The 12,372-nt window shown below is 49.9% G+C and overlaps 1 protein-coding gene and 1 long non-coding RNA gene across 4 annotated transcripts in view; one reads left to right on the top strand and one right to left on the bottom strand.

Moving 5' to 3' along the window:
• Positions 1 to 12,372, top strand: part of clstn1 (calsyntenin 1) — a 34,784-nt gene that overhangs the window by 14,582 nt on the left and 7,830 nt on the right. The window contains exons 3-15 of one of the 3 annotated variants that reach the window (XM_084680117.1): positions 956 to 985; positions 2,675 to 2,870; positions 3,523 to 3,731; positions 4,086 to 4,235; positions 4,709 to 4,894; positions 5,009 to 5,257; positions 5,783 to 5,904; positions 6,195 to 6,357; positions 8,800 to 8,850; positions 10,049 to 10,206; positions 10,546 to 10,694; positions 10,854 to 11,098; positions 12,310 to 12,372. The exon at positions 12,310 to 12,372 is cut by the window's right edge and continues 108 nt beyond it. In XM_084680117.1, coding sequence (XP_084536243.1) covers positions 956 to 985; positions 2,675 to 2,870; positions 3,523 to 3,731; positions 4,086 to 4,235; positions 4,709 to 4,894; positions 5,009 to 5,257; positions 5,783 to 5,904; positions 6,195 to 6,357; positions 8,800 to 8,850; positions 10,049 to 10,206; positions 10,546 to 10,694; positions 10,854 to 11,098; positions 12,310 to 12,372 — 1,971 coding nt within the window. The remainder of the gene's footprint in view (positions 1 to 955; positions 986 to 2,674; positions 2,871 to 3,522; positions 3,732 to 4,085; positions 4,236 to 4,708; positions 4,895 to 5,008; positions 5,258 to 5,782; positions 5,905 to 6,194; positions 6,358 to 8,799; positions 8,851 to 10,048; positions 10,207 to 10,545; positions 10,695 to 10,853; positions 11,099 to 12,309) is intronic. The other 2 variants (XM_084680115.1, XM_084680116.1) reach the window with 2 other exon arrangements.
• On the bottom strand, positions 6,824 to 8,337 carry LOC146252622 (uncharacterized). Its single transcript, XR_014732055.1, has 2 exons — positions 7,272 to 8,337; positions 6,824 to 7,166 (listed from the first exon to the last, which is right to left on the bottom strand). It is a non-coding gene; the product is annotated as an uncharacterized LOC146252622 (long non-coding RNA).

Below are 12,372 nucleotides of genomic sequence, written 5' to 3'. Positions count from 1 at the left end.
CCGTTTCAACTCGTTTTTAAGGAAAAGCTTTTGAAAGGCCAGCATGGCCAGAGAGCCCTTTATCCTATGTCTCTTTGGGTAAACATCATACGCATCAGACACCAGGCTACTGGAAACACTCTTAAAAGCTCCCCTCCAATCTGCTCCTACTGTCCTGGGAGGATTGAAGGTGTTTGCAGTTTAAGGGGGTCTTGAATCAATTGGATTGTGCTGCATGGCTAAAACAAAACATAATTGAAGGGGGGGGGGGGGGGGGGGGGTTCTAGATGGATCTGAGAGCCTGGAAGTGCTATGCTGTGGGATTCCCACAGCCCCCAGTGAGGAGGTCATTAGCCTGGGCAGAGTGAGGGGAGCGAGGCCCGGGTTCCCAACGCATGACTGGCCCTAAACAGCGGCCTCTAATGGGAGGCCCTAAACAGCGGCCTCTAATGGGAGGCCCTACACAGCGGCCTCTAATGGGAGGCCCTACACAGCGGCCTCTAATGGCAAATCCATTTCTAATTGTCTGGGTGAAGAAAAAAAAATGACCGTTCAACCCACAAGAGGCCCGGAACAGCGTGTCAACCAAGCAGAACCAAACCGTTCAAGATTGATACTAGGAGCACGCTGTATTTCTGTCTTTTCATGTGATGTTTGAGAAAATTGTGTGGTTTTATGCTGACAGACGTTGTCTGCATTGGTCGTGACCATACATGGAAAATTAGGATTCAGTTGATTGCAAGGGATATTAGGACTTCTCAAATTTCTCATTTCAAACTTTAAATCTAAACTTTCTTCAATGTGAATGTGTATCCTATTTGGCCTATACCTGTATGTATCCTGTCCTCTCTCTTTCTGTCTCTCTCTCTCTCTCTCTCTCTCTGTCTCTCTCTTTCTCTCTCGCTGTCTGTCTAATATCTGCCCATCAAACTTTTCTTAACTGACTTGGGTTTATCTTCTCTCTCCCTTTTTGTAGAAAGTTTTGAGGTGACCTTCACCAAAGAAGGTGATGATGGGCTCTTCTCCTGCCTTGTGCTCAGTTTTCATTTGGTTATTAACTCACTAACGCAAAATAGCATCTGCACTATAAACAGAACCTTCTGTCATGCTCAGTAATCTCCTCCTCATTTGGTTTGTCAACTTTTTATGTTTTTCCTCACCCCAAATCTCTGAAAAGTACAACAACTGGATGAAAAGTGTGATGTGGGGTAAATCGTGATTAGAAATATCTGTGCATGAGACATCCATTGTAGTTTGCAGACCCTAACAGTGTTTCAGCCAATCAGGGATGTAACAAAAAACAAAACAGTTGTTGGTCTCAAAAATCCAAACAACCCAAAACTCAAATCCATTTCAGATTTCTCTTACCCGAGAGACTGAATTGAAAAATCTGACTTACAATTCTAATATAAGCTGGACTGTGAATGCCAATTGGACAAACCTTACAGTAAATGACATTGGCATCGTCACCTATTCAAATCCAAAGTATTCTTTCAATGCTGTCTTATACGAGGACCTACAAGTCAGACATTGACTATTTGGAAGGAGCTTTAACAAGCCGGATCATCAATAGAGCTGTGCAGGTTTGAGGACTTCTGATGGTACTGTTTACCACTGGCAATACGTCTTGTCCAGAGTCTTCAAAGCCAAGTTGCTGAGATTGTTAACTAATGCAAACTCTCTCTGCTGTGAAGATATCGTTCCCTTCTGAAAGAGGGCTCTCTCTGGCACTAATCTACACCATAGCATGGCTGCAGTTGTCATTTGATGTGGATGTCAAGCAAGTTGATATTTCTAACCCCCAATTCTCATCCAGTGATTTCGTATTACTACTGCTATTGTACTGTTTTGGTACTCTTATGATTTCGTTTTCATTTCTTAATAGTTTCGAGTGAGAGGCCAAATTGCACAGGAAGACTTCCCCTCAATCTAAAATGAACAAATCTTAAACGGATAGAATGTTCCAGTTGATTAATTTTTTCGCTTCAGTTTCTTTCACAGTATTATGTTTTGATGACTAACTCTGAAATGGTACTGGACCACATTTTCATAATGCTTATATTACTCCTTGGTTTCCTTCCACCTCAGTTGTAATCTTTTTCTGTTGTACTCTTCCGTGCTCCGTTATTCTAACCGATGGGACAAACGTTTGCTGTCCCTCCTACCTTTTGGTTTGGTGTCATCAGTTGTTTACTCAGTGACAGAAAGTGCTCCTGTGAAATGCCTGTCCACATGTTTTTTCGGTTTCTACCTGCATGACTGGATGATGTCATCAAGTGGTTTGGATAAGACACTCAGGCTTTTTGATACTACAAGTCACCCACCCCCACCCCCACCCCCACCCCCACCCCCACCCCCACCCCCACCCCACCCTACCCTCCAGAAACTCACCCATACAGCAGTGCTTCTGGCTTCCTCCACAGCCCCCCCCACCCTCCACCCCCCCACCCTCCACCCCTCCCACCCTCCAGACACCCTCCACCCCTCCCACCCCAACGTACAGAACCCCCTGGCTGACAACACCTTAAGCTGATCTTGTTTATTTGTGTGGATTTGTTGTTTTTTATTTTATTAATATTTTGGTTTGGTTTAACATAACCCCCTTTTCCAAGACTGTGAGAACGGTTCTGTTCTCCTGTCCTGGTTGTTCCTGAGCACTCTCTCGGTTCTCTCTCGGTTCTTGGTTCGCGTCCAGGTGAGATCTGCGGCTTCAGGATCCACGGGCAGAACGTTCCCTTCGAGGCCGTGGTTCTGGACAAGTCCACGGGGGAGGGCGTGATCCGGGCCAAGGACAAGCTGGACTGTGAGCTGCAGAAAGAGCACACCTTCACCATCCAGGCCTATGACTGTGGGGAGGGCCCAGACGGCGCCAACATGAAGAAATCACACAAGTACGTACACAATAACCATGTTTATATTTTATATATAAACACTAGTGTATATACATATATAATCTGTATATACACACACACATACATTTTGTGTGTTTATATATATACTATGTAATGTGTGTGTGTGTGTATATAAAGAATAAAGAATTGAGGGCTGCAGGGCTGTGCACTCGGGCTGTTCTGATGGAGGGCTGCAGGGCTGTGCACTCGGGCTGTTCTGATGGAGGGCTGCAGGGGTGTGCACTCGGGCTCCACTCGTTTCCGTCGATCTCGTCAGACCGTCACTGCAGGAGCACATCCTTTTCTCTTTGACTGGATTTAGTTTGATTAAAAACCCTTTTACCGTCAACAAGCAGTAGTCCAGATATTCGGCTGCTTGTGCCAGCAGTCCTTTTATAATTCTGTTGATCTGATTAGTCCCACAGTCAAACCTCCATAGTATATGAATCTGAGCCAGTAAGAATGTGCTTACGCACAAATTAAGACTAAAACTGCTTCCGAGTGCTCTGAAAGCAAACAACCGAGATTGATTTTTTTTCTTTCTTTTATTTCAAGGGTCTGTTCTGTGGCCCCTCCTTCAACGTTAATGAATGTTTTAAAGCATTTTGTCTGCCGTTCTCATGTATGCCTGTCTACAATTCTGCCCCTCCAGGGCCACCGTCCACATCCAGGTGAACGACGTGAACGAGTATTCCCCCGTGTTCAAGGACAAGTCCTACAAAGCTACCGTCATCGAGGGCAAGAAGTACGACAGCATCCTGAAGGTGGAGGCTGTGGACGCAGACTGCTCCTTCCAGTTCAGCCAGATCTGCAACTACGAGATCGTGACCCCCGACGTGCCCTTCACCATCGACAAGGACGGTAAGGACCCCCACACGGCTGCCCGCAGCACCGCCTGCCCACAAACCTGGAGCTGAAATTCAGCCTTGGAGCTCAGGGCTTACGACGCCATTTTCAATTGATCTGAGCAAACATTTGCGATGTAAAGCCGACGATTTTAATTCGGCACGTCGCTTCGCCTTTCAAGTATCACCTTGACGGGCGCCACTACTCTGACAGCCTCTTTCATGTCTTCCTACAGTTATTAGTATATTTTCCTTCTTTTTAACAGCTGTGTTTACTTTACATATTAGCTTGCCTGTAGCTTCATCAACAACAATGAAAGGCCAACCCCTAATCTTTGTTTGTATTATTATATATTTTTATTTTATCCAGGCTACATCAAGAACACGGAGAAGCTGAACTATAGCAAGGAGCGCATGTACAAGCTGACCGTGACCGCGTACGACTGCGGCAAGAACCGTGCGTCAGAAGACGTCCTGGTCAAGATCAGCATCAAGCCCACCTGCAAGCCGGGCTGGCAGGGTACGAACGGCCTCTCCCTCCTCCTCAGCCTCTCCCTCCTCCCCAGCCTCTCCCTCCTCCCCAGCCTCTCCCTCCTCCCCAGCCTCTCCCTCCTCCCCAGCCTCTCCCTCCTCCCCAGCCTCTCCCTCCTCCCCAGCCTCTCCCTCCTCCCCAGCCTCTCCCTCCTCCCCAGCCTTACAGCCAGCTAGCTTTACAGCGCTGGAGTGTCTGGGTAAACGATACAGGCACTTGGCCGTGCTGAAAGAGGCCCTGAACAGTTGCCTGTTGTCAGGAGGGTGTTTTGACCTCAGCTTTTGATTGTTGATATTTTTCATTTTTGTAATAATGGGATATTATGGGATATCTGGATGATAATGTACATCCTGTCGTTCGCTTCTCCCTTTCTCCTCTCTCCCCCTCTCTCTTCCTCTCTCTCTCTCTCTCTCTCTCTCTCTCTCTCTCTCTCTCCCTCTCTCTCCCTCTTCCTTTCTCAGGATTCAACAAGAGGATCGAGTATGAGCCAGGCACCGGCAGCCTGGCCCTCTTTCCCAGCATGCACTTGGAGACCTGCGAGGAGCCAATCACCTCCATCCAGGCCAGCATCGAGCTGGAGACCAATCACATCGGCAAGGGCTGCGACAGAGACACCTACTCTGAGAAGTCTCTTCACAAGCTGTGTGGTGAGAAACCATCCTCCTCCAACCATATGTGCTTGTGTGTGTGTGTTCCAAATGATGTGTGTTTATCTGTATGTGTGTATTTGTGTTCCTAACTATGTGTTGTGTGTGTCCCAGGTGCCAGCAGCGGCACTGTGGAGCTGCTTCCCGCCCCCAGCAGCTCAGCCAACTGGACGTTGGGCCTGCCCACAGACAACGGCCACGACAGCGACCAGGTGTTTGAGTTCAACGGCACGCAGGCTGTCAGGGTGCCGGAGGGCGTGGTGAGCAGCTCCCTGAAGGAGCCCTTCACCGTGTCTGTCTGGGTCAGGCACGGCCCCGGGGCCCACGACAAGGAGACCATCCTCTGCAACTCTGACAAGACAGGTAGGGGCGGGGCCGCGGGGAGGGGCGGGGCCATTGGGGGGGGGGAGGGGCGGGGCCGAAGGGAGGGGCGGGGCCGAAGGGAGGGGCGGGGCCGCTGGAAGGGGCGGGGCCGCTGGGAGGCCCCTAGTCTTTATAGAGACTAGGGTGAGTAGATTGATTTAGATGAGGACATTGAAAAAGTGTGATGGGATATCTTGTCTTAAGACACAATATAAGTAGCATGACCACTTTTCAGACAGGGGTTAACACTGATCTTCCTCCTCTATCTCCCCCTCATACTTTTCCCCATGCCCTCCCCCTCCTCCTCCTCCCTCCCTCCCCCCTCCTCCTCCCCCTCCTCCCCTCCTCCTCCTCCTCCCTCCCTCCCTCCCTCCCTCCCTCCCTCCCTCCCTCCCTCCCTCCCTCCCTCCCTCCCTCCCTCCCTCCCTCCCTCCCTCCCTCCCTCCCTCCCTCCCTCCTCCTCCCCCTCCTCCCCCTCCCCCCTCCTCCTCTCCCCCCCCCCCCCCTCCTCTCCTCCCCCTACAGAGATGAACAGGCACCACTACTCTCTCTACGTGCACAACTGTCGCCTCATCCTGCTCCTCCGCCAAGACCCCACCGAGTCTGAGAACTACAAACCAGCCGAGTTCCACTGGAAACTGGACCAGGTCAGTCACCTTTGACCCCTCGCCCAAGAATGAGAGTGAAAGTTGATCAAAGTGTAATACATGAAGTGGAATGAGGCGCCAATTGTTTCTCTCTCTCTTTCTGACCCTTTGTCTTTTTGTTTTTGTTCAATTCTTTTTTTCTCTTTCTCTTGCTTTCTCTGTCTCTGTCTGTCTGTCTCTCTCTCTCTCTCTCTGTTTCTCTCTCTGTCTCTCTCTCTGTCTCTGTCTCTCTCTTTCTCTTTCTCTCTCTGTGTCTCTCTCTCTGTCTCTCTGTCTCTGTCTCTCTCCAGGTGTGCGATAAAGAGTGGCATCACTACGTCCTCAACGTGGACTTCCCCTCCGTGTCTCTGTTTGTGGACGGCACCACCTTCGAGCCCTTCCTGGTGACGGAGGACTACCCTCTGCACTCCTCCAAGATCAGCACCCAGCTCACCGTCGGGGCGTGCTGGCAAGGTACCCTCACCCTGCCTCACCCTGCAGTGCTGTTGTTGCTCAGCCCAGTAGAACTGGTTAAACTCCGTCCTCAGTATAAGCACCGCCCACCGGCACCATCGAGCTTTTCGGCGGCGTATCTGGTGAAAGCGGCGTTCGCAAAGGTTGGTGGTCGCGTTGTGAGTCAGAGGACCGCAGTTCATACCCCAGTACGGGGAAGACCAGCAGGAAGTGACACGGTTGAGCGACGCCACCACACCTGTTTTACTGCACAGGAACAGTAAAGCAGTACAGAGCACTGCTGTGCTCCCATGTTTAAATCCCAGCTGCACAATCCTAGCTTTGTGGAATTCTTCGTTGGCAGTGTTCAGTTATAACTACATGCTACCACGAAGGCTTCCATAACAGATGTACAGTGAGTCCAATATGTATTTGATCCCTTGCTGATTTTGCCGGTTTGCCCACTAATAAAGACATGATCAGTCTATAAATTTATGATAATATGTATTCAAACATGGAGAGACAGAATATCAAAAAAAATATCCAGAAAATGAACCTAAGGAATATATATTAATTGATTTGTATTTCATTGAGGGAAATAAGTATTTGATCCCTTAGTATTCATTAGGAGTTCTGGCTTTTACAGACCAGGTAGACACTCCCAATCGACTTGTTACCTGAACTGAAGCCACCTGTTCTCACTACTCACTCGTGTGAAAAACACCTGTTCACAGAATCAGACAATCAGACAGATTCCAAACTGTTCACCATGGGGAAGACCAAAGAGCTGTCTCAGGACCTCAGAGTCAGGATTGTTGATCTCCACAAAGCTGGAATGGGGTACAAAAAGATTAGCAAGGTGTTGGATTTGAAGGTAACAACCATTGGTGCAATTGTAAGAAAATTTAAAAAGCATAACATGATCATCAACAGACCTCGGTCCGGTGCTCCTAAGAAGATTCCACCTCGTGGGGTAGCAATGATTCTGAGAACGGTCAAAAATCATCCTGCAACCACTCGGCAGGAGTTGGCAAATGACCTGAAGGCAGCTGGGACCACAGTTTGCAAGGAAACAATAGGCAACACTTTGCGCAGCAATGGGTTAACATCCCGCAGTGCCCGAAAGGTACCCCTTCTCAAAAAGGCACATGTGGACGCGCGCCTTAAGTACGCCAATGATCACCTGAAAGATGAACCAAGTTATTGGGAGAAAGTTATGTGGTCGGACGAGACCAAAATTGAGCTTTTTGGCCTCAATTCTACCCGTCATGTGTGGAGGAAAAAAAATGCTGCTTATGACCCCAAGAACACTGTGCCCACCGTCAAGCATGGAGGTGGAAGCATAATGTTTTGGGGGTGTTTCTCCGCCAAGGGTACAGGGCCACTTCACCGCATCACTGGGAAGATGGATGGAGCCATGTACCGTACAATCCTGAAGGACAACCTCCTCCCCTCTGCCAGGAAGCTGAAAATTGGCCGTGGTTGGGTCTTCCAACATGATAATGACCCGAAGCACACAGCAAAGGCAACAAAGGATTGGCTCAAGAAACATCACATCAAGGTCATGGAATGGCCCAGCCAGTCACCGGACCTCAATCCGATCGAAAATCTATGGAGGGAGCTGAAGGTCAGAGTGGCCAGGCGACAGCCCACCAACCTTCATGATTTAGAGAGGATCTGCAAAGAAGAGTGGGCCAAAATTCCACCTGGTGTGTGTGCTAAACTTGTGGTTAACTACAAAAAACGTCTCACTGCTGTGCTTGCAAACAAAGGCTTTGCCACTAAGTATTGAGTGTGTTTGGCCAGAGGGATCAAATACTTATTTCCCTCAATGATATACAAATTAATTAAAATATATTCTTTAAAGTTATTTTCTGGAATTTCTTTTTGATATTTTGTCTCTCCATGTTTGAATACATATTATCATAAATTTATAGACTGATCATGTCTTTATTAGTGGGCAAACCGGCAAAATCAGCAAGGGATCAAATACATATTGGACTCACTGTACATTTCTCATAAAATGTCACTACAAATGCAGTGTTCATATCTAGACAAACATGTGTCTGTAGTTGTATCAGTTCTTACTGACCAATGGCAGCAGTGCATGTGTTAACAGGAAGTCTTTATTCCAGATTGACCTCTTTCTTGTAGCTCCTCTAGGATACTGCACTATGACCTCATGTGTAGCATCATACACACACCAACACACACACACACCAACACACACACACACACACACCAACACACACACACACACACACCAACACACACATTTACCCTCTCACACACAACTGCACACACGCCTACACATACCTGTGCACATTCTCATCCTTTCACACGCACCTATACACATACTTACCATCTCACACACACACACACACCCACACACACCCACACACACCTCTCCCCCCGGTCCTCAACCCTGTGTGTGTTTCCCTGCTCTCTTGTCTCACCCTGCAGACTTCTCAGGCCATGACAACAGCTCTGACGCCAGCCCTGAGCCCCACACAGGTTTCCTCTCTCTCCTAAACCATGTGCACCTGTCCACAACCTCCATCTTGTTGCATCTTCACCCTAGTCCTCATTTTGACTGGAATGAGCTCGCCGTTCTAGCTGGGCCCCAGGGGCTGCGTGGCGTCCCGACCGTACAGCATGAACCCTGCTGGATGTGATCGCTGGTCCTTACAGCTTCCACGGCCTGCTTCATCCCCTCCCGCCTCCTCATCCTCCCCTTTCATTTTTCCAGTTCTTTCTTTCCTTTGTACAACTGCAGTTTGTTCCTCTTCAGCATATCCCTCATTTAGCTCAAGGACAGTGTTTCTCCTATACCCAGACAGGAATAGAAAGAAAAATAGAATCCCTGAGCCCGTCTATTCAGGCTGGGCCCATGGTACAGTATCTGTTGAGTGTCCAGTATCAGAGGTGACCTTGTCGGAGTCAGAGGGCCGTGGTCCCCAGGATCGGATGACCAGTCTGCTGTTCCTGCTGCTGCTGTGTGCGTGACAGAGACAGGGAGAGGCAGGGACGACCTTGAGATGCAGGGTTGCCAGGTTTGCTGAAGGGCAGGTGGCGTGACGCAGAACGGACGCAGTCGTGGTCCTCATCATCATGCGCTGAGGGACACGGCCGCGTCAGAACACAAGCTCACCTCCTCCTCCAATCCCGCGTCAGAACACGAGCTCACCTCCTCCTCCAATCCCGCGTCAGAACACGAGCTCACCTCCTCGTCCTCCTCCTCCAATCCCAGAGCTGCTAACAATCTGCCACCGCGTTGAAATGTCAAGGATTACAGCTCGTTAGCGCAGTCATGTATTTGGTCCCATTTTAAAGATCCAAAGGCCTTTTTAAATGACATATTCATGAAATACTCATTCTTTCATCCTAATGAATATTCATCCGCATGGGCTGCCCTGCAGTTGTTTGACCACGTTTTTTTTGTGCTTGGTTTGCATCTTCAGTTCGTTCTCAGTAACTCTGTGTCCATCCGTGTTTGAGAGGGCAGATGTGTGGGGGTGGAGGTGTGTCTAAGTGTCTCCATCTCCCCGACTTGCCCGCCTTGTAAGGTCACATGGTACTAACCTGCATGAGTTCCTGCCACGCGGTCTGTGTTCGTCGAGGCGGCATGCTTGAATCCCCTGCCAGGAAAAGGTCAAGCTGTACCAGAGCTGTTCGCCTGACTGACTTAGTGTGTGTGTGTGCGTATCCCCAGGGGGCAGTGCTCGTATGTCTCAGTTCTTCCGGGGGAACCTGGCTGGTCTGATGATCCGCTCTGGGAAGCTGGAGAACAAGAAGGTGATCGACTGCCTGTACACCTGCAAGGAGGGGCTGGACGTGCAGCTACCAGAGGAAGTGGCCTCGACAGTCAAGGTCAGCACATGACATTGTATTCATTTAGCAGACGTTTTCATGCAAACACAACGTACCCGCGAGTCAGTCAGGCTTTTCCCCCGGTCACTCCACCCCCTCCCTCACTGGCTCCTCCTCTCCCCCGGTCACCTGGACTCCGCCCCCTCCCTCACTGGCTCCTCCTCTCCCCCGGTCACTCCGCCCCCTCCCTCACTGGCTCCTCCTCTCCCCCGGTCACTCCGCCCCCTCCCTCACTGGCTCCTCCTCTCCCCCGGTCACTCCGCCCCCTCCCTCACTGGCTCCTCCTCTCCCCCGGTCACTCCGCCCCCTCCATCACTGGCTCCTCCTCTCCCCCTCCAGGTGGAGTTCAACCCCAACCAGTCTTCCCTGACCGTGGAGGGAGACGACATCGAGGCCTTCGACAAGGTCATGCAGCACGTGTCCTACCTGAACTCCAGACAGTTCCCCACCCCGGGAATCAGACACCTCCGCATCTCCACCACCGTCAAGTAAGGCTTGGTGTCCCTGGAGCTCTGTGGACTGTGTAGAACGAGTGAACATATTGTATTCTAAGATTGAATTGTATTGTTAAGATTGTATTCTAACCTGGATGATTGTTTTCTGAACTTTATTGACTGTATTCTGACCTGGCCTGTTTTCTCCTGCAGGTGCTTCAACGAGGAGACATGCATCTCGGTGCCGGAGGCGGAGGGATACGTCATGGTGCTGCAGCCCGAGGAGCCGAAGATCAGCCTGAGCGGCATCGATCACTTCGCCCGCGGCGCCGCTGAGTTTGAGAGCCCCGAGGGGGTGACGCTGTTCCCAGAGCTGCGTATCGTCAGCACCATCACCCGCGAGGTGGAGGCCGAGGCCGAGGCCGAGATCACTGAGGGGCCTGAGGACGACCCCACCGGTACGGGAATGGACTTAACTCAGTTAACTTTAGACTTAACTCAGTTAACTTTAGTCTTAACTCAGTTAACTTTAGACTTAACTCGGTTAACTTTAGACTTAACTCAGTTAACTTTAGTCTTAACTCAGTTAACTTTAGACTTAATTCGGTTAACTTAAGACTTAACATTAGACTTAAGATTAAGATACACCTGCATCTCCCTCCTCCCCCCCCCCCCAAAAAAAATCTTTAGATATTTATATTTTTCAAATATTGATTACATTAAATTGAATGATTTATTGAATGCAGTCCAACATTCCCAGTCACGGTAGAGAGTGTGATGGGACAAGATGTTTAGTAAACATCTCAACACGTTAGGAGGGCCCTCCTTCCAGCATGCTGCCATGTGTCTGTCCCAGCAGCATTCCATGAGCCCTCAAGTCAAACAGGATAAACCCTGGAGCTGTAGAGGCCTGGCTGGCGGCAGCACGTCTGTCTGTTTATGTGGGCTGCCCTTGGCTCCAGTCCTGCTATCTGAGTCCAGAGGCAGAGAGATGGACGTTTACTGTATCTCAGTACACTGGGGGATTCACAGCCTCACCTGAGCGGCGTTGCCATGGCACGGGTCTCTGCGGAGATGGGTACTCTCTGTTGATCCGGTCGCTGGAGGATTAAGCCTCCATAGGTAGAGAGAGAGATGGAGGGGGAGGGGTAGGGGGAGAGGGATAGAGGGATTGGAGAGGGAGGGAGGGATTGGAGAAGGATGGAGGGAAAGAGGGTGGAGTTGTATACTGGGACTTGTGGGAGGGGGCACTTGTCCGGCGAGGCCATCTGTTAAGGCTGAGAGAGAGAGATGAAGGAGCAGGGGGTGGTTTCACAAAAAAGAGAGGAAGGGAGAGAGAGAAGACTGTAGCAGGGGTAAGACAGAAAGTAAAAGACAAGGGGAAAGTAATGAGCAAGGTGGATTGATGGACGGATCGAGAGAATGAGCAGTGGAGAGACAAAGGGCTCGTGTGAACAGACCACATGAGATATGGTCAAATAAAATATGTCAAATAAAATGTGTTCTCAATCACATGACCAGTTAACAGTGAGTTACGCCATCACTGAGCAGATCTTATGTTTTACTCAGATGGGCATCCATTCAAAAGACCATCAAAATGGCCGATCATACTAGCACAGAGCTTGTCCTGGGTCAGCTGTGTCACCATCTTTCCCGTCACCCCCTGCAGTCCAGGAGACGGTGGTGTCAGAAGAGATCATGCACAACCTGGACACCTGCGAGGTGTCGGCGC

The sequence above is a fragment of the Hypomesus nipponensis genome, chromosome 18, assembly GCF_054491055.1.
Source record: "Hypomesus nipponensis isolate SF chromosome 18, ASM5449105v1, whole genome shotgun sequence".
Taxonomy (NCBI): Eukaryota; Metazoa; Chordata; class Actinopteri; order Osmeriformes; family Osmeridae; genus Hypomesus; species Hypomesus nipponensis.
The sequence above is the reverse complement of the archived record's forward strand: the minus strand, read 5'-3'. Positions and strand labels throughout refer to the sequence as shown.